Source organism: Oculina patagonica, chromosome 11 (assembly GCF_052425735.1).
Source record: "Oculina patagonica isolate OP01 chromosome 11, crgOcupat, whole genome shotgun sequence".
NCBI lineage: Eukaryota > Metazoa > Cnidaria > Anthozoa > Scleractinia > Oculinidae > Oculina > Oculina patagonica.
The window spans coordinates 3,833,025-3,855,246 of NC_135768.1; the positions used below are offsets into that span (position 1 = coordinate 3,833,025).

The window sequence follows — 22,222 nt, forward strand, 5'->3', positions numbered from 1 at the left end:
CTTATTTTTTTATGGCTATGTGCCGCGGAAACAATGTTGTTTACATGTGGCGATTTAGCTACCACTTTGAATTGGCTAGCTTGCAGCAAGGCATTAATTAGACAATAATCTTTTTTTTTTCATATTCAAAGTTGTTTAACACAGCTTTGGATTAAACGGAACAACTCGATTTTAATTACGCATTCCGAGAAAAGACGTTCGTTAAGTCGCTTAAACACACTGATAACTATGACAATTTATACATAACACACATTTCTGTGTTTAAAAATTTAAAAAAATACTGATTTGGTTTTTTCTTTATTTAGGTGTGTGCGTTTTGTAATCTCAACGTTCAACCCTCAAACCACTTAATTCCCTGGGAATTTTTTATCGTTATCCCCCTTTCCCCCCTCCCTCCCTTCCCCTTAAAGCTCTCCCTCCCCTCAAAGCCCTCCCTGGTTGCTCGGGTTATTCTTGAGAGTGTCGGAAGTGAGAGTTAATTGGACAAAGAAAAACAAGCAGACGTTAATTAAACATTTCCTTCCTTGACACGAATCAGTAAACGCTTAACATCAAAGGGGGTCATTTAGCGCATTTAGAAAACGGAACTGCGTGGCAATATGAAATAAATGAACTTGGCTTTTGTTTTAAGTGTAGCGCATAAGAGACCGCAAAACTTGGTAGTCCCCGTCGGATATCTCAGACCGACCCACAAATTACGGGGTATTATAACTGAGTTTGTAGACGGCTATTCTCGCGCTCGTGCCCGTGTGATGAGAATTTTTAGGGCAGGTTATTGTCGGCTAGCAGGATTGCCTCTTTTGCCAAGCTTCTCCAGCTTACAAGATAATCTACTTCGGCCTTCCGTTTTATGGCGATTTCAACAGCTTTTTCTTTGTTCGACTTTGAAGATAAAGTCTTTTATATTCACAGTCACTTATCTCGGAAACAAAACGCAATTGTATTTTAATAAGCAACATTTTTTCGTACTCCTCCGAGAATCACGAAGCAATCTTGTACTTTTAAGCCTTTTTTAAAGGCTGATGTCATTTTAATTTGTCTCATAACACACAGGAACAGTTCTCTAGTTCTCGTTGGAGGAGATTTCAAAACATTAAGATGCAAGGCAGTATTTAAGATAAAAGAAAAATGCCGATTGGTCAGGTAATCCACTGAAATTGAAGTGCTATATGTACAAAGCGATTTTACGTGACCTACGAAGATTTGTCTGCTCAGTGTAGGAAGGAATTTAGTGTAGGATTGGTTTAGTAACCCGGGTAACAGTGATAGCTACTGTGTTATCTGCACAAAAACAGTTGATCTGCAATGTAACAAAGGGTGCTTCACTGGCAAAGGAAACTATCTTCGTAGTCTAGGCCACCGCTGTTAGCCTTGTGTTATGAACAGCCATACACTCTTTTTTCTAAAAGAATATATTTTTTAAGAATATCGAGGCTGAAATTTGCGAAATTTTAAGAATATTTTAAGAATAAACCCGAGGCTGAGATTTTGAAAAGAACATAATTTTGTGTGTTGATAATGTGTAAATACGATATAATTACATGTTTTCAACTAAACCGTTAAAATTCTTACTTTCTCTAGATGACAAAAGTAGCTTAAAAACAACAAAAGCAGCACTAGCCGTATGTTTGATGCTAATAACATTTCTGCAAGAAGTTATACACGTGTAATTATTACCTAAAAAAATTCGAAAACGGAAATTTTATAAGTTATAATCTAAGGATATTCACAAGAATACTTCAGCTATTTAACCTAAAATCGGCAGAAAAACAAGCTGCGATATTCAGCCTGGGCTGCAAAAACAGTATTCTTATAGAAGAAAAAAAAAGTGTATCACAAAGAAAAGCAAGATCGCCTGGTATGCCTTTATTTCTTTTATTTCAAACTTTTCATTCGTGACTTTTAACAAACCTACATTTTTACTATTTGCTCTTTATGTTTTATACCTGAATTCGGTTCCTGTCTCACTCCATCACAATCGCAATATGATGTATCTAATGACTTACTAGTAGACTACTTATGGAACTGTGCTCCTTTCTCAGTCACAACTTGCTTTAGTGTGGACTTAAGTTCACGTCTAGCTCGCCGAGCTTCACAAAATTAAATTTTTGTCTCCAAACACGGTTACAAAACATTGTCAGTCAATTCTGAGTATGAACAAAGCCTGGCAAACTTCACCGAAATGTGAATCACTACACCTGAACTCAAAGCTTGGACTACAATGGTATCCAATGTAAACACGTCACGCATCAGATCATCCGACTTTGGGACGGCCAACTTGTTCTCTCAATTAAATATTTTTCCATGGGTAATGTCATGTGTTAGGTATCGAATTTGCTTTTATCGTGCAGAACAAAAAAAGAAATTTTCATGGAAAATTAATATCAACCAATAATGACAACCGAAAAAGATTTTGATGGCGGAGAGGGGATCAAGTGAAACTTAACTGAGTTTTTTTAATTCCGGGATAGATTTTATCTAAAATATATGTGCTATGTTTCTAAGATTTCACTGGTCTATTGCCTTGTTTCTCTGCTCTAATCTTTCTTGATAGCTAAGAAAAAGTCGGAAATAAGCGAGGTAACTGAGAGACTAAATCGGTAGCCACGAATGCGTTGGTTTAAGATTGTTGCGTGCATTTATATGGTAATGCCACAACAAATTGATCTTTTGCTGTAATAAGTCAAGTGAGTTTAATAGTACCTGTAATATTTTTCGAACAAAAAGCCTTGTATTTGAATGCTTTTGTTTTGTTAAAGTAATAATGAGAGGCCATGGACGAGTTCTATCACACGGAGGGATTTGGGGCATTTTTGACAGTTCAGAACGCAAAGATGAAGCGAAAAGGTTGCGTTATTAAAGGATTTTCCCAGAAGTGGATGATCTTCTACATTTTTAAACCTGTCATCTTGTTTTTTCTTTAAAGATCCCAGCACCCGAGACACAAATCAACTTCGACAGCTGCAGCGCCTTGGCTTGGTAAACCTTCTTTGTTATTCAAAACCGCTCCAAGCTGTGTATACACTTGGGGCGAATTTTAACATAGCTGTCGGGTTTTCGTAAAGGATTTTCGATTTATTCCTAGCGAAAATTACCATTCCAATCTTGAATTAATGACTATTGCTATATATTCTATTAAGCAGAGTTACAAAAGCCCTTTATTACTTTTTACTGTATTCCTTTATTTACTGTTTTCTTGACAATACTGTAAGTACGCCTCATTTGGAAATACTTAGCGACATTGGAATTCTAAAACGGCTTTAATTTTCAAAACGTAATCGCTTAAACTCGGCTTTGAAGACTCAATTTTGCAGATTAACTGCTTGTTAATCATTTTTTTTAACGCAAACCAGAGCTCTGCAAACATGAGCGCTAAGCTGCGAAGTTTGGAAATGTTTCTTCGGGTGTCAAAACAGGTCATTGTTGACTTGAATTTGAACGGCGCGCTGTAAACCCGAAAGCATAAAAAAACTGATTCTTCGTGCTTCCTTGCTTGCCCGCATTTGGCCAATATCGATTCAAAACCTCCACAGATTTGCAAAGCGCGGTCACAAGTCATTTTACGCTATCAAGAAAATTTAATTCACAGTGATAGCTACATGACTGAAAAGTCGTGCTTGGCACTTAGAGAAACAGAACCGCGCGCCAATTTTTGCGAGCCAAGTCTTAAGCGAATTCCCTCTTATCTCTTCACCTACACCCTCACCGCATTAGACTCTTACACCGCATCACTCCGCCTCACAAGATAACATCACGTCTCTAACATTTTTAAATCCTTAAACTCTACCAAATTGCGAGGCCCTATAAACAAGGCAGATCATGCCCCCAAATAAACCCACGCACTGTACTGACGTCTGGCAACAATGAGAAAGCATTGCTTTGTTGAAGCAAAATACGTCCGGTTTCACTTTTTTGGGTACTCTGAAAATTTATTGTTCTTTAATGGTTAAAAATAGGATTTCTTAATCCCTGAGTGTGTATATTTATGACTCTAACCTATCAGTAGATTACAAAATCTTATAATCATGTACAACTTGTTTGCCAAGATCTTGGCAAATATTGCAACTCTATGATAACCTAAACCACCTTCGCAAAGCTTTCTATCGAAGACAATAAACTCTTAACAATAAAGAAACCAGCAGAGAGGTTTTATCGAATGCTTAAGTTCTTCACGCCTCTGGTGAAAATTTTGTCACGCCTGTTTAAGAAATCACGGCGGAGGATGGCTTGTACTTCGTGAAATACAAAACAGATAAAATCATAATCTTTTGTACATAAACTTGTCTTGCACATGGCGTAACTTCAAGTTCTTTTCAAACGAAGCATAAATCCGAAAGCTTAGCAAAGTAAACTAAGCCACCAGCCTACGAACACAAGCTTCTATTTTATAACTGACTAGTTTGCGTAAGTTAAAAAAAAGGCATAATCTTGTAAGAATTACATAAAACGTGTCGTGCGACCTTGAATGAAGGCATACGAAATATAACCCTTAGTAGTACAAATGTGGATGAGATTATGTCTTTGATTGCGTCTCCAAGACCAAAATAACCAACTTTAGCGCTGTTTGCTAAAGCATTACTATAATCTAAGAAAAGCCCCAATAACGACTATTATACATCGACGGACTCGGGTACAATAAAGGCACCGGAGGATAAGTAAAACCATTATTGAATTCCTGCCTAGAAGTTAGTGTACTTCTGTGTCTGTAACAAGGTTGTCCTTCGTGTACCAAAACCGGTACAGGAACTAGTCTAGGACTCATAAACGGCATAGTCTCGCCCGCAAAATGTCCTTTATCGCCAACTTGCTTCTTGTATTTATATCGATGATTTTGAAACCATATTTTGACTTGGGTTGGCGAGAGGTTTATAAGTCTAGCGAGCTGTTCTCTCTCTGGGGCGGAGAGGTACCGTTGCTGTCGAAAGCGCCTCTCCAGCTCGAAGATTTGCGCCTTTGAGAATAGTACTCTTCGCTTGCGCTTTTTCGTGTTTGGAATTTCCGTTTCTTGGTCGTTGTCGTTCTCATTGCTAAAATCCTCTGAGTCGAGCCTTTCTGTGGAATCAGCTAGAAGTAAAAAGAGAAGAAAATTTATAAAATAAAAATTGTGACTGGTTAGACTGAAACTCGGAACAAAGGAACGCGGAAAAGTAGACGCAATCAACCAGAAATGTATGAGCGACATTTTTCATGGGCTTAGGAACATATTATTGAGAATTATTCTACGCAACGCATTTGCAACATGTCAAGTTGTTCTAAATAAATCACGTCCGCGTAATACCCGAAAAATAAGAAATTTCTGTTGCATGCTAATCTTTCTGAGGAAAATGCGCAATTTAAAAATCTAGAGGTGAGAATGATTTTTGTTCCGAGACTATACGCAACACGTCGACAGAAATAAACCTAAAATAAATTTGGCAATAGGTGACAAACTTGGCAAACATTCATATGGAATAGAAAATTGCATAGATGTTACCTTCGTAAGAGGGCTCTTCTATTCCTAGCTCTGTGGGGCTCGAATTTGGAGAACTTCTGTGGTCCATGTACTTGGTGCTACTAAGGTCTTCATCTCGTAGTTCCTCGATTTTATTTTTATGTATTCCATTAGCTTGCGCAGTCCCGCACTTGGTCTCTTGAAGAGCCAGTATACTGTCGATCGAAAACGAAGTCATTTTGAAAAAGCATCCGGCTATTGAGTGAGCGAGAGAGCTCCGAGTTTCATTGAGCGGAGCTTTGAAGCTCTCGCTCTAAAATATGCGTAAGGTTTGATATGAACGAGACATGTGTCAATTTCAGAGGGCGTGGTTGTTAGTTCTTCAGTGCTAAGAGTCTGACAGTCAGCATATGTCACTTTGTGATCAAATGATCCTTTTGGGGCAGCCTTATCAGCGACTTGACACTGTCTAATGTCAACACGCGATTAGAAGCGAAGAGAAACACTAATTAGGTCGCAGCTGGGAGCATCGCGAGTCAGTGTTCGCCAAAATCTTTGCACTTGATTTAGATCTGAGGTTTTCTTTCCGGAATCGATGTAATTGGAAATTTGAAAATTTGCAGTTTCCGTGGCAGCTCGTAATGTCTTTGATTCCAGAGCAATTTTTCGTTAACTTTTCTATTGTTAGATCTGTCATAACATTCAACAGTTACAAACCCCTAGAGTACATAAAACGCGAGGTCTTTAAGGTTGCTATTTCAATTCAGTGTCGTATGCCCGCCCCTTCGTTATACCATAATTATCCAGCGCGTACTTTAGATTCACTTATCACAAAGATTAACGCCGATCATAAGTACGAAGTCAAACATCGCTTATAGGAAAAAAATCGAGCATTTTAGCCGTGAAAAATCGCTTAAGCAAAACCAATTAGAGCAATAAAACGCATTTTGTATTTTTTTTCTTGCGCGCGTGTGTTTGCACAATGAGCGAAATGGTTTGTTCGATTCTTCTTTGGCTTTCGTGCTAGAGTATGGCGTTTTAGCCTTGTGGTTGACTTAGATCTCTGCGTTGAATGCGAAGAATGGATACGGAAAGGACTTAAGTGGCTTCTTTCACGTAACGTGAAGCCTTAAGACGCGGCACAATGTACAAACAGAGCGCAGTGTTTTATTGGATGTAGCTTGTTGTTTATTAAAACGTGCAATTAAAGGCCCCTTAAGCCAGCACATGGTGGAGTTAAAAGCTTATAATTGTGACCACAGATTTGAAGCACATGCAATTAGTCTCGGAAACACATTTAATTTTGTGATGAAAGTGATATCCTGAATTGACGCTTCAGAACAGTCACTTTATAAAAACAAGACATCACAAAGCAGGCAGACAATTCAGTTCCTCTTTAGATTGAAGTTGATTGCGATGGCAACGAGCGAAATCTTTTGACTCGCAATAATTCGTTGATTACGATGAAATCAATACCCCTTAAGTAAAATATGATATAGGCCTTCACTGTTGTTGCTACTGTCAGCCTTGGAAAGGAAGTTTGCTCATGAAGTTTCGCAAAAAGGAAAGACTGATTTTGACTCTGACGTAAATTAAACGGAGGAAGCAAGTTTTTAGCGGCATAAATCGGTTATCGGGGTTTTAACAGAGCAAGAAAATTGAAGATTCCAAAAACCAATGCACAACAACAACAATGGTCGATAAACAATTCGCATCATAAACTTCTTAAAACGATGAAGAAGAAAGAACTAGACAAAAACTATCAGAAACGCCGGAATGGAGTCAGATTTCAGTGGTCAATTGAATTCAACCCTTGGCGAGACTTTGTTGATTCAGTGGAAAAATACGACATGAGGCTTTTTAAACACGCAACGAAAAAATTATTGACCTAAGTATCTAACTTAATGGAGAGGTATCTCCCTTTCCGTGCTCAGTGATGGAGTCATGCAATAACATCTCGTATAGACCAAACATGCGTGGAATAAGAGTCTTGATCACCGGTAGAAATCGACTCGTATTGACTTTGATGGAGCTTTTTTTAGTGTAAAGTTTGTAAAGACATACCAAGACTATTTATATGTTGTATTTTTATCTCGTCTAAAATACTTGTCATTTAACGCTTCCTGATTTTTGAGTGCTTTTCAAAAACAGTCTCAGAATGTCAAATATCACTTTAGCAACGTAAACATTGTCACCCCCTCGAGATTGTTCAGTTTCATACACGACATCTCATTAATTTTCAAGCAATACTACAAAGGACAGGAAACACGCTCTTAAATTAGTCTTCTTTAGCTTTGCCTCATACCAGGATTTTTTTATGAGCGGATTTCCTTTTCACACTTAAAAACACGCAACTCATTCCTCGCTTACAAGACCGCCACTTCAAACAACACCCTTGCCAAAAACCACCTTCCCTTCTTTAACTCTGGACATGTTCTTATCTTATCCTATTGACACTGCCTTGTAAAATCGTTTTTATCGTTCCATTTTAAAAAATGTTTTGTGGAATCTGCACTCGCAGTTGAGGTAAATCCTATTTAATATTTCATCCGGCACGAGGTTGTTTTTTCTAGGGTGGTCTTACATTTTAGTCGGGGCTAGTTGAAAGGTGCAACCAGCTTATTGACAAAAGCGCTAGAAGAATTCAATAAAACCATCAAATGTTTGAGCGTTGCCGTCTGGTAAATATATAGACGTATCAAACACAAATGCGATTATCAGATTTTTTCAAATCGCGTGCAAGCTAACTGAAAAAGAATCTGGCTGGTATTCTTTCAAATTTTTTTGAGGTCAATTCAGAGAGATTTGCGCGCAAGCAAAACTGCACAAAAAAGTAAATTATTTCCACATCAAGACAATTACCGGTCTTGAATTAAATATCCTAAGACTATCTTTTAAAACATAGCCAGGCTTTGTGGTCCAATTTAGTATTGTTTTTTTTTTCTAGCACTTCTTTAGAATTGATCGCCGGTTTCCCGGCTTATTCAAGCAACCAGATGATCCTATATGATGATAGCAAATTACAGCTTATGATTTTCCAATGTCTTTTAACTCATCGACCTTTGATTTACTTGACTTTATATATAGTGGTTATAAGAATTGATTTCGTTCGACCGTTCAACAATCATTTTCAAGTTCAGTACAAAAATAAAATTACGCGTATAAAAATATAAAAAGCGCTAAAATATCTTCATGGAAACTATATAAGCAATAAGAAATAAAAAGGCTTTATAAAATAAATTTGTAGTTGTAAAAGATATAATTTATAGTTTTAAGCGTTCATTTTATCACGAAATACACTCCTTTTTATATAAGAACGTCTAATTTTTGGCCGAGGCTGAACGTTCTGATTTTTTTCGAAGATTTGAGCTAAAAATGTTCTTATTTTTTAATTCTCAAAACAAAGTGGTATTGCAGTAAATTCTTTCGTAACCGATATGTACATGTTCACGTCAACAATGAGTGATGACAATGTTGGTTACAGGTCAGGATTTGAATAACGATTTATTCATTTAGTACACTATATTGCTCTCTCACAACAAATAGAAAAAAAATCGTTCTTAACTTAAAATTCAACCTTGGGCACGTTCTTAGGATGTTTTTTAATTTTGGCCTTTTTTCAGAGCCTCGAAGTTCTTAAAAAAACGTTCTTATCAAAAAAGAGTGTAGTTATTAGGGCTAGGCTGAAAAAACGCCTGCAGACACTATTGGTAGTTCTTAGCTGATGTGAAGTCTTTTGGATTAACTTCCACAGTAAAACGATCTATCGTTTCCGTTGTCTGTTGAAGTCAGTACGAGCTTATAAGAAAGATTATCAGCAGCCAAAAATATTCTGATTTATTGATTTTGAAGTTCAACCCGATCATTTGAACAAACCGGCTTAGCGAGGGAGTCGCGTGCTTAGTTTGCACGAGTCACGCTAAAAGTTTCAGATTTTAAAGGGCTTCGCTTTAAACATCACTTAAAATCTCTTAGTACCGGCTCGGTGTCTGATGTATTTTATGTCCTTTGCTTCAGACTGGAAAAAGCCAAAATAGCTAGTCCTTTGGGGAAGGGTGAGGCGCGACTCATCCGGTGCTAATTCGAACGCAAAGTCAGTAAACTGTATGCAACTTGGTGAATTTCTGAAATCTTTCCCCCATGTGTCCCAACTAACAATCCGATTTCTTTTTTGTAAAACGCTTGCATGCTCTGTTGTAAAGAGCTTAGCGCAGATCAGAATCAACACCCCCGTATAAATCTTCATTATTTTAAATTTTTATCTGCTCATGTTTGCTGAAACTTCGACAATAACAACAACAATAAAACATCCGTCTTGGGAAAATGATTCATTTACATAATAAACAAAACGCGAGTAACATTTCCTCGGCAAGCCACGTCAAAGCTCCTATGCGCGTCAATATGCACGTCACTAAAATGTGGAAATATCTATGACCCGATTTGACTGAGCTCTGCTAACCTGGTACTTCCCATATAGGGATTTATCCCGAGGTTCCCCATGCATCCCGAAGAAACATAGGAGGGAAACCAAAAAAACCCTGGGGTTTTTTGGGTTAGGTCCCATCATTTTCGTGCCAGAATTAATTTTTTACAGTTACGTTCCCATCCATTGTCACATCAGTTACCCCTGGGGGTTTCTTCTGGAACTTCTAGCCCCTGGAATGCAATGCCTTAGTATATGATGCTATTTATATCACAAAAAGCACAATCTTTTTTATCATTTTCCAGGCAGTATATTTACTTGCACTTAAAACTAAAGATTCAATTATGATTTTCTTCTCCGATGAATCATTTTGCCTATGTCTGATGATTAGCCTGTTCCAGGCTCTCGGTAGTTGGGGGACAGCAAAAAACGCCAGAGCCTGGAACAGGCTATAGATCCATGGGCTTGCATTTCAAATCCTTCACAGCTTGAATGACTTCTATAACATGTATCGTAAGAGAATTCTTCTGAAACACGAAAACATTGCCATAGTCTTTTATTTTACACTATGTAGTCCTTTGCATACAAAACGTTTGTCAATTAAAACTTTCCCATAAAGGCAGTAACAGGTTTAAATATCATGGCTAAATCAAAATCAAGTATTTGATATTTTACAGACAGAGAAAAGTGTTGTTTATTTTAGCTTTGGATTTGAATTCTAGGTCGAGACAATTCTGGGTATGCAATAAAGTGTGTTTAGTTTTTGTTAAGGTCATTTCCATAATCTGTTTGAAGAATTGTTTGAATTCAGTCTCAACTGCTTGAAAAACAAAGATTTGAAACCGACGTTTAGCCAAATTTACTATGAACGACTTCCACAATCTTCACTTGTGAGAAGCGTTACAGTGATAAGCCCTGTCCAAACGGTAACGCAAGTGGACGCAAGTAGTCGCAAGTTCAACTTGCGTGCAGACTTGTGTTGGGTGGCCAAACGGACTCGCAGCTTTAGTCGCAAGTTCCCGCAAGTCATTTAAATTGCTACGAGGTGCAATTCAGTATTTGGAGTAAACTGCAAAAAATGCGTTAACTTGCGTTGGGTCGCCAAACGGTGAAAAACTTAAGTGCAAATTTAATCTCGACCAAAGGGAACGCAAGTCAACGCAAGTGCACGCAAGTCCTAGCCAAACGGAGACGCAAGTAGACGCAAGTTTTTAACTTGCGTCTACTTGCGTCTCCGTTTGCTCAGGGCTTTACTGAACTCTTGGGGAGTAGCGTAAGGCTTGCTTAGTTTTAAAAAACTAAGCAAGCCACGATTTCAGTTAGCGGTAGAGCGACAGAGCGATTTGTTACAAGAAGAGAGGAAGAGGCAGTTAACTGAACCACAATATATACTTTTCGGTAATCTTTTCAGTTACGGACACAAATCAATTTCGTAAAAAGCCTCGATTCCGGCTGAAATCGTCTACAGCTAGAGAACGAACATTTTCTTAAGCCCTGACCAAACGGCAACGCCACTTGCGTCTCCGTTTGGCCAGGACTTCCGTACACTTGCGTTGACTTGCGTTCACTTTGGTCGAGATCAAATTTGCACCTAAGTTAACGCAATTTATTTTTTACCGTTTGGTCACCCAACGCAAATCAACGCATTTTTGCAGTTTACTTCAAATTAACAAATAGATTCCATTTTGCCGTGCGTCTGTTCAGTTATAGATCACAGATGACGTCAAAATGTGGTATGAACAGAAAAGTGGCCCACGAGCCGCTAGGCGAGTGGGTCACTGATGTTCATACCACATTTTGACGTCTTCTGTGATCTATAACTGAACAGACCCACGGCAAAATGGAATATATTTGTTTTATATAATAACACAAGACTTCAGTAGACTCAGTACACTTCAGTGTGAGCAATGCCGCTACCCGTGAGCTAAGTTGTTTTCATTTCACGATAAAGTTTCGTTAACCACGAAGCACCGTTAAACCGATAAAATAAACAGAAAAATGGTAAATTGAAAGTCAATGAAAAAACCTTTATTCCGATTTGGAAAGTTGTTCAAATCTGTACGCATTAACCTAAGTGTTCAACCGCCATTCATTTGTTTCCCGTGGCGTCTAGATCTTCCAACTGTGGTCAACTGTACAACATCGGTCAAACACTTTCATACAGATTTTGATGATTTCTCGAATAATTCACTGTCTTCTTCAAGCTTGTTTAGCCCAGTTAAATCAGTTCGAAAGGTGAACGATGCTTGGCGTATTGTTTCTCACTGAAGATTTGTAATTAAGCTGAACTTTTTTGCTTTGTTGTGGCCCCGCGAGATTGAAAAACTTTGCCGACAACTCTGATTTGGACTATGAACTCTGATCACGCGTGCGAGTCACACCACCGCGTGACGTCATCTATGTGTCTGTACTCTAATAGATCATAAGTAAGAACCAATCAAAGTGCGCGTAGAATTCAGGTTATTATTTAATACTGAATTGCACCTCGTAGCATTTTAAATAACTTTTTGCAAACTTGCGTGCACTTGCGTCTAAACTTGCGTGGCCATTTCTGATTTGGCCACCCAACGCAAGTCTGTACGCAAGTTGAACTTACGACTACTTGCGTCCACTTGCGTTACCGTTTGGCCAGGGCTTTTGATTACCAGCTGTTGTTCGGGAAATCTCTCCCCCCCCCCCCCCCCCCCCTTTGGAGAGAGTAGCGGATATCAGTCGAGCATAATATTTTGTTTTGAAATCCGCAATGAGACGAAGTAAAGGTTCTTTCATCTGTTTGACAGGAAGTAAAGAAATCGGTTATGAAACAATCGCGGCTTTTCATTGTAAGCTGTTTTAGAGGTGTAAATAAAGAACGTTTCTTCTTTTTATAAGGAAAGCTTGTTTTACTCCTTTCACTGCCAATGTCATCTTTGATCATCATTTAAAATACACCGTGATCTCGTTTCCATGTAACCTGCATGGGAACGAGGATGAGCACATTGGTAAACACGATGACTTCACAAGATTATTTTGGTAGCACAAAGCATGGTTACTTATTAAGAAACAACAGCAAAGACGTTTAAGTGTTGCAAAATTGGCAAATAACAACGTGGAACGACCGGGATAACACGTCATCACAAAAATATATACTATTTTGGCCAGAAAAGGTACCCCTTTCGTATAAATTCGATAGGAAAATAGTACCTCTTTCACATACTTACAGAAGGGACACTGCATCTCTCTTTTATTTATTTTTTCACTTGAATAACCCCTTAATATGCTTAGATGGATCGAATGTTCGATGGATCTGTTGGAAATAATTTGAAAGGCCCTTTTAATTATCTAATGACAGTTTTCCTTACCCTTTTCTATACTGCAGCTCAAGAAATCCGTACCCGTTTACTGATATGCCTTCACTGAAAAAGCTACCCCTTTCGGGCGGGGCCACTCTGTAAAGGCATCTATAGGGAAGGTATGAACTATTTGAATATGCAAGGCTAATTTTGGTAATAAAACAGAGGAATCCAACAAAGAAATGTAAGCATAAGACTTGGAATCTTATTTTTCTGTTTTCGGCCACGTCATTTACAACCTTTTATTAAAAAGTTAACTGACAAGGAAACAAAATTTTATAACCTATGTTCCAAAAAGAAGTCAAGGGTTTAATTCAGTCAGTCAGTCAGTCAGTCAGTCAGTCAGTCAGTCAGTCAGTCACCAATCATGTCAGTCAGTCACCAATCATGTCAGTCAGTCACTCAGTCCGAATTTACAAGGGTGTCGTTGCCTCTCCAAAAATAGAAGCTGGATGTTTTCAGTGTACCCAAAAACAACACGTATTAATACAATTTTCTCAGCACGAAAGTTCTAGATGACACTTAACTTCAGGAAACGTCAGTTTTTTTTAATCTCACATCAATCCGAACATCTGAGGTGATTTAATATATGCATTATCACAAATACACTGAGTGTCCTTGATAAAATAGGGCACATTCAATGGCCACTAAATTTTACTAGTAGAACTAGAATTCTACAGGACAAGAGTTATCGAGTGAAAATTCAGAGTTCTTTTGATGTGTTTAACTGGGCGGAGCCATTTTGTTACAAGGTGGAAGTTACTTGATTTAATGTCGCAAACAGTTAGCCAATGTTTTCATACTGTAGCTTATGCCACGTGAAGTTTATCTAAGATACATAGTGGTTTGGTTTGGCAACACTTAACAATTGTATATAATCTGTCTCAGTATCTAAAGAATGAAGGTTTTTTTTAAAAAAAATCCTCTTGCGTCATGTTGTACTTGGCCGGGATCCTGCATGTCTGCTTAACATCAGACAGTTTTCCATGGCAAGAATTAGTTTAATTCAGAAGTGAAAAGCTAAGATTTGCTGCACACATCAGCTTATATGAATGTTATGAATGCTAATCGCACCTCATTGTCGAAAAACCCTCCTTGCTTTTCATTTCATTCCGTTCTTTACACAAATGTCGATCATGGCATGCATTGGAGTGAAAGCTTTATTTCCTTTGTAATGCGCAATAAATAGGCCCTTGTGTCATCGTTTTCTGGCCATTGATTAAAGAATATCTGAACTGTGTTCTTTGTGCTTGCCCGAAGCAAAATGCAATTAAAGCTTTTAAAACAGTTCTGCATGCATAGCCGTTTCAAAATGTCAACTTTATTCCATGTTATTCAGGCGCGCCTAATATATAAGGTTGTACTTGTTGGACTTCTTCTTTCTAACTGAACTACTTTCCAACAGCTCCTTATTTAAAGGCGCACGTTATTTTATGCTGAGCATAAGTTTCACGGTTAAGAAACACATTATCACGTACAGTTATCAACGGAAGTGAATAGAACAAAAGCAAAGGTGGCTTCAGTTAATTAGGATCTCATCATTTCGCGGAAATTGGGGCACTTGAAGTCTGTTTACCCCCACTGGATGACAGTTCAGATATGTTTGGATTAATTAGCAGCTAAATAAGTGAAAATCTTGACTTCCTATTATGGGAACATATGCTATATTGGCAACAAAAGGAAATCACATGACGAATAAAAGAAAAATTGTGACTTCAATTTCGGTCACATTTGTTGGCTTACGCAAGTCTTTAGACAATGGGTGTAACGCAAGAGGACACTCTAAAATGAATTCGCTTAATTTTATCATGACAGACTCTTATATGAATATATGCTCAGTAAAGTAACAACAGGACCACATATGATGGAAATTTCGTGACTTTAGTCTCGGTCTTATTTGTTGATATAGTCAGTAAGTCTTCTGTCAAGGAGGGTGGCGCAAATTTGGGTATTCATAATGACATATCGCTCTCCAAAATAACAGTAAAATCTCAAGAGTTAGTTTATGTGGTCATTTATTCGCTACTCTGAGTTTCATGCCTCGTGCGAGGCAATCATCAGGCGACTGCCAGAAAAAACGGTTACATTCAAAGATATTTGAAAATACAGAACAATACAATACATTGCGTGTCATATGTCACGTCACGCGAGAACTTTATCACTAGTTAAAAAACGTTTTTAACTGCGCTGCGCAGTTCTTGCTCTGCACGGGGTTTATTATTATTATTAACTGCGCTGCGCAGTTCTTGCTCTGCACGGGGTTTATTAACTGCGCTGCGCAGTTCTTGCTCTGCACGGGGTTTATTATTATTATTTTTTTTAGTTTTGTCGGTGACCAGACGCAGACCTCCACTCGGTCGAGGTTATGTCACGCGATGTTAGAAGCTATAAATCAGTAACAAATGGAAACAAATGGTTATTCTTTGTCTTTACAAAGAATGTTTAGTGTGAAATATTCGAATTTGAAGCCTTTGGTTCATGGAAAATACTGAATTTCCACGCTTACAAAGAGAAATATAATTCAGCGGGCCAGAATCTGTGACAAAATACCATTACGTTGGTGTAAAAGAATGTGCTGACATAACAAGTTTCCCTTTCGATCGGCTAGACCTCGAGTCACGTAATTTTTGAAAGCTATTTATATCAGCTAGCTTTCAACTCTTTGCGAATCCTTTGGTCTTTATATAAAATGGAAAAAGAATTCTGACTTATTTTTTGTCTTTACAAAGAATGTTTAGAGTGATATATTCGATTTTGGAGCGTTTGTGCTAAAAACGGCTTCATCGTCCGCACGTGGGAATTCGGCCAAAATTTGCACAAATGGAAACAAATGGTTATTCTTTGTCTTTACAAAGAATGTTTAGTGTGAACTATTCGAATTTGAAGCCTTTGACTCATGAAAAATACTAAATTTCCACGCTTTCAAAGAGAAATATAATTCAGCGGGCCAGAATCTGTGAAAAAATACCATTACGTTGATGTAAAAGAATGTGCTGACATAACAAGTTTCCCTTTCGATCGGCTAGACCTCGAGTCACGTAATTTCTGAAAGCTATTTATATCAGCTAGCTTTCAACTCTTTGCGAATCCTTTGGTCTTTATATAAAATGGAAAAAGAATTCTGACTTACTTTTTGTCTTTACAAAGAATGTTTAGTGTTATATATTCGATTTTGGAGTGTTTGTGCTAAAAACGGCTTCATCGTCCGCACGTGGGAATTCGGCCAGAATTTGCATATAAGAAAAATTCTTAATCGCGGCTGGAACAAGTCAACCATGAAATGTCACTCAAAGTTTGTCAGATGCTGAATTTTTACAACACGAAAACCCAAAGAGGGTCAAAATTTTGAACTGTTAAAGAGGTTCAAAAATAATACTAACAGTATAGAAACTGCGAAACATAGTCATTGGGCCAGTTTTTATTTTTTTGCAAATGAGGAATACTGTCGAAATTCTCACGGATACATACGTTCCTGGCGTGAAGCCAGACGTACTTATGAATTGATCTTCCAGACCCAGGGGCAGTTGTTGTAAACTTTCGCCCGAAAAATCGCGGCGTCCCGATAAGCGATTTTTTTGATTTCACGGATCAGGATTGTGGGAATTAAATTTGGCCAGCATTAGCATATAAGAAAAATATCTAATTGCGGATGGAACTATTCAACCATGAAATGTCACACAAGGTGTTTTATTACCATTTCGTTCGTCAGTCGCAACATTGTTTGACGCAGGTAAAGGGGATAACGGGTGGGAGGGGAGCGCATTTTTTGTCCCCTACCCACATGGCTCCCCTAGAGTGGTCACGTGACCAGCGCAGTTGTAAGCTCTAAGAGCTCTTGTTAACTGCGCTGCGCAGTTCTTGTTCTGCACGTCCTTTTTTTTTTTTTTTTCTCAGTGACCAGACTGATGCCCCCGCTCGGCCAGGCTCGGGTCACGCAAGTTTTAAAAGCTAGAAAAAACTTACCAATGAGAAATTTTCAACTGCTTTGGTCCTAATAAGCATGTTTAGCGTGAGATGTCCGATTTTGAAGCGTTTTATTCAAGGAAAATTCTAAATTTTCATGCGTCGAAAGAAAAATATATTTCAGCGGGCCAGAATCTGTGAATAAATACCATTACGTTGGTGTAAAAGAATGTGCTGACATGACAAGTTTCACTTTCGATCGGCTAGACCTCGAGTCACGTAATTTTTCAAAGCTATTATCAGCTACCTTTCAAATCTTTGCGAAGCCATTAATCTTTACTTACAAAATTCAGTGTGAAGTATTTTGAAGCGTTTGAATCGAAGAGAATACTAAAATTTCACGCTTTAAAAAAATACGCTTTAGCGGGCAAGAATTTACATTTATTTACATTACGTTTGTGTCCTGGAATGTGCTGGCGTTAGCAAATTTTTACTTTCACAAGGCACTGATCGGCAAAAATCACGCAATGCTCTGAAAGGTTTAAACCTGCTACAAACGGAAACTAAACAAATCCTCTGGTCTAAACTTAGCATGTTAAGTGTGAAATGTTCGACTTTTTAGCGTTATTTATTTTTGGAGCTGTGTCATCTATAGGATTTCTGAAATCTGATGGACAAACATGCCCTGACTTGCAAGGGTTACGTCATTGATAGATTAATTCCCCGGGGAATTCCCATTCAGCAAAACAGGTCTAGTGTTCTTCTCAAATTTGATTTAATTATTTGCTCCAATATTCCATTTTCGGAGCTGGTTATTCAATCTTGAAACGGTAATTCAAGACAACACTGGATGCTGATTTAAAAGATTTTTTTGTTTCACTGATCAGGATCGTGGGAATTAAATTTGGCCACCATTAGCATATAAGAAAAATGTTTAATTTCGGATGGAGCTAGTCAACCATGAAATGTCACGCAAGGTGTTTTCTTACCATCTTGTTTGTCAGTCGCAACATTGTTCGACGCAGGTAAAGGGGATAAGGGGAGGGGGGGTGCATTTTTTGTTCCCCCCACATGGCTCCCCTAAAGTGCTCACGAGACCAGCGCAGTTGTAAGCTCTAAGAGCTCTTGTTTTTTTTAGTTTTGTCGGTGACCAGACGCAGACCTCCACTCGGTCGAGGTTATGTCACGCGATGTTTAGAAGCTATAAATCAGTAACAAATGGAAACAAATGGTTATTCTTTGTCTTTACAAAGAATGTTTAGTGTGAAATATTCGAATTTGAAGCCTTTGGTTCATGGAAAATACTGAATTTCCACGCTTACAAAGAGAAATATAATTCAGCGGGCCAGAATCTGTGACAAAATACCATTACGTTGGTGTAAAAGAATGTGCTGACATAACAAGTTTCCCTTTCGATCGGCTAGACCTCGAGTCACGTAATTTTTGAAAGCTATTTATATCAGCTAGCTTTCAACTCTTTGCGAATCCTTTGGTCTTTATATAAAATGGAAAAAGAATTCTGACTTATTTTTTGTCTTTACAAAGAATGTTTAGTGTTATATATTCGATTTTGGAGCGTTTGTGCTAAAAACGGCTTCATCGTCCGCACGTGGGAATTCGGCCAGAATTTGCATATAAGAAAAATTCTTAATCGCGGCTGGAACAAGTCAACCATGACATGTCACTCAAAGTTTGTCAGATGCTGAATTTTTACAACCGCCTATTGTAACACGAAAACCGAAAGAGGGGCAAAACTTTGAACTGTTAAAGAGGTTCAAAAATAATACTAACAGTATAGAAACTGCGAAACATAGTCATTGGGCCAGTTTTTATTTTTTTGCAAATGAGGAATACTGTCGAAATTCTCACGGATACTTACGTTCCTGGCGTGAAGCCAGACGTACTTATGAATTGATCTTCCAGACCCAGGGGCAGTTGTTGTAAACTTTCGCCCGAAAAATCGGATTTTTTTGATTTCACGGATCAGGATTGTGGGAATTAAATTTGGCCAGCATTAGCATATAAGAAAAATATTTAATTGCGGATGGAACTATTCAACCATGAAATGTCACACAAGGTGTTTTATTACCATTTCGTTCGTCAGTCGCAACATTGTTTGACGCAGGTAAAGGGGATAACGGGGTGGGAGGGGAGCGCATTTTTTGTCCCCTACCCACATGGCTCCCCTAGAGTGGTCACGTGACCAGCGCAGTTGTAAGCTCTAAGAGCTCTTGTTATTATTTTTTTTTTTCGTTTTGTCGGTGACCAGACCCAGACCTCCACTCGGTCGAGGTTATGTCACGCGATGTTTAGAAGCTATAAATCAGTAACAAATGGAAAAATTTTCTAATTTTTGTCTTTACAAAGAATGTTTTGTGTGAGATATTTTTTTTAAAGCATTTGACTCATGGGAAATACTAAATTTCCACGCTTTCAAAGAGAAATATAATTCAGTGGGCCGGAATCTGTAAATAAATGCCATTACGTTGGTGTCAAAGAATGTGCTGACATGACAAGTTTCAATTTCGATCGCCTAGACCTCGAGTCACGTAATGTTTTGAAGCTATTATAAGCTACCTTTCAAATCTTTGCGAATCCTTTGGTCTTTACTAAACAAATTTATTGCGTAATCTATTTTTTGGCTGTGTCATTGAAAGTATTTTAGAGATATGAAGAAATATTCCCTTCACAAACATGCCCTGTACCGCTTACGTCATTCGGTATGCTAGGGAAATACCCTCTGTGCTTAAAACAGCTTCAGCGTCCGCACGTGGGAATTCGGTCAGAATTTGCATATAGGAAAAATTATTAATCGCGGCTGGAACAAGTCAACCATGAAATGTCACACAAAGTTTGTCAGTCGCTGCATTTTTACAACCGCCTATTGTAATACGAAAACCAAAAGAGGGGCAAAAATAATACTAACAGTACAGAAACATTGTCATTGGGCCAGTTTTCAAAGAGAAATATAATTCAGCGGGCCAGAATCTGTAAATAAATGTCATTACGTTGGTGTCAAAGAATGTACTGACATGACAAGTTTCACTTTCGATCGGCTCGAGTTATCTAATTTTTCAAAGCTATCCAGCCTCCTTTGAAATCTTTGCAAATCCTTTGGTCTTTACTTAAAAAATTCAGTGTGAAGTATTTTGAAGCGTTTGAATCGAAGAAAATACTAAAATTTCACGCTTAAAAAAAATACGCTTTAGCGGGCAAGAATTTACATTTATTTACATTACGTTTGTGTCCTGGTATGTGCTGGCGTTGAATGCTGATTTAAAAGATTTTTTTGTTTCACGGATCAGGATCGTGGGAATTAAATTTGGCCACCATTAGCATACAAGAAAAATATTTAATTTCGGATGGAACTAGTCAACCATGAAATGTCACGTAAGGTGTTTTCTTACCATCTTGTTTGTCAGTCACAACATTGTTTGACGCAGGTAAAGGGGATAAGGGGGGGGGGGTGCATTTTTTGTTCCCCCCACATGGCTCCCCTAAAGTGCTCACGAGACCAGCGCAGTTGTAAGCTCTAAGAGCTCTTGTTCAGTAAGAATTTCCTAGAATGTCTGCAACACGATACAAGCTCATTTCTGCTGTTCAGAGTTGACATTTCCGGTTTACATAAAATGAAAAATTTCTCCCACAAACACAAATTACATCTCTTGGTTACATTCGAATAAGACCTAGCCTGTTTAACTTTGCGCCACTTGATGTCATACTTTACTTTCTGATCTTTCAGGCTCCAGATATACTTACTTAGTTCAGTGGCGTGTTTATACCGCTCATTTCGAAAAGAACATACATGATTACGGTATCTTAATTTAAACGTAGTGTCACATAGCCCGATGTATGTTTCCTTCGTGGTTGGTGTGGTGACTTCGGCCTGGTAAATAATGCTTTCAATGTTACAATTTCCATCCATAGGACACGTGCTAGATTTCCGGCAATTGCAATTTTTCGTTTGGTCATTAGTACTGGTGGATTTGTTAATTTCAGCTTTGTTATGGTTAGATATGATTGTTTTGATGTTGCCCATGCAGCTGTAGCTTAATTTGATTGTGTTACGATTAAAAATTTTATGAAGTGGGTTAGATTTGGGGAAGTGTTTATCAATAAGGGAAAGGAAGCATTTGCCGACGTTTGTTTCCACGTTCTTGCTATATGGTGGATTAAACCATAGGATGTTGCGTTGCCTGTTTTTTCGTGTGCGGGGTGTCTGGTTTGGCGTGGCATTGAATGAAAGGTTGAAGTGGTATCCGCTTTTGTTGAGTGCTTCTTGATAGACGCCTTTAGCGTTATCGAAGCATTCTTTATCAGAGGATATTTCGGAGAGCCTCTTGTTGATAGATTCGGGGATATTTTTCAGGATGGATGGTGGGTGGTTGGATTTTCTGTGGACGTATAGAGGGACGTTGCCTTCCTTTGTGTAGGGATAATATGTATAATTTATTTATATGTATAATTTATTATTTATATAATTTATTTTGTACTTTATTTTAGAAGGCTCTCCAAAATAAACATGTTTTTTTGTAAAATTATTGAATACCTCTTGTACAAACATATCCTCAGTTAAGCAACAAAAGGACTGCAGGTGACACACAGATTGGTAAAAAAAAAAAATTGACTTAAGTCTTGATCGTATTTGTACATTTGTTCACATGTAACTCGGCTACACTTAACCACATTTGTTGGTGCAGTAAGAACAATTTTAGACAATACGTCGTTTTCATAATCAAACTTGCGACTATCTGAAATAAACGTACCTTAGCCACAAATTCATGTGAAGAATAAACTATGATTTCAAAATAAAAGCTGATCCTATGTAGAGGTGCTTTGCCAAGATATTTTTTCAAAGGAGTTGTTTGGTTACCTATTTCACATCCTCAGATTTATGGTGGATGTACGATTTTATTGAAACAAGTGTTGAACAGCAGATCGTTCTTTAATGACTTTGGATTCTGAATTTTCTATCGCTCCGAATCATTTCATTCTGCGAAATTGGCAGACATTTTTGTGGGAAGTTTGCACGCATTGCATCCCTATGTTTAGGAATTGCGAAATCAACCAGTCAGCGGTATAACAAATGAGAGTACTTCTTCCGCCATTAGGAAGAAGCGCCATTATTTTTTT

At 38.0% G+C, this 22,222-nt stretch overlaps 1 protein-coding gene across 1 annotated transcript; it reads right to left on the minus strand.

The window, feature by feature from the left end:
* Positions 1–3,140: 3,140 nt before the first annotated feature.
* Positions 3,141–5,768, minus strand: LOC144629980 (homeobox protein XENK-2-like). The gene is made up of 2 exons (XM_078488239.1): positions 5,474–5,768; positions 3,141–5,064 (listed from the first exon to the last, which is right to left on the minus strand). Exons 1-2 carry the CDS (start codon positions 5,667–5,669, stop codon positions 4,586–4,588), a joined length of 675 nt encoding a protein of 224 aa, XP_078344365.1. The 5' UTR covers positions 5,670–5,768; the 3' UTR covers positions 3,141–4,585.
* Between the last annotated feature and the right edge of the window lie 16,454 nt (positions 5,769–22,222).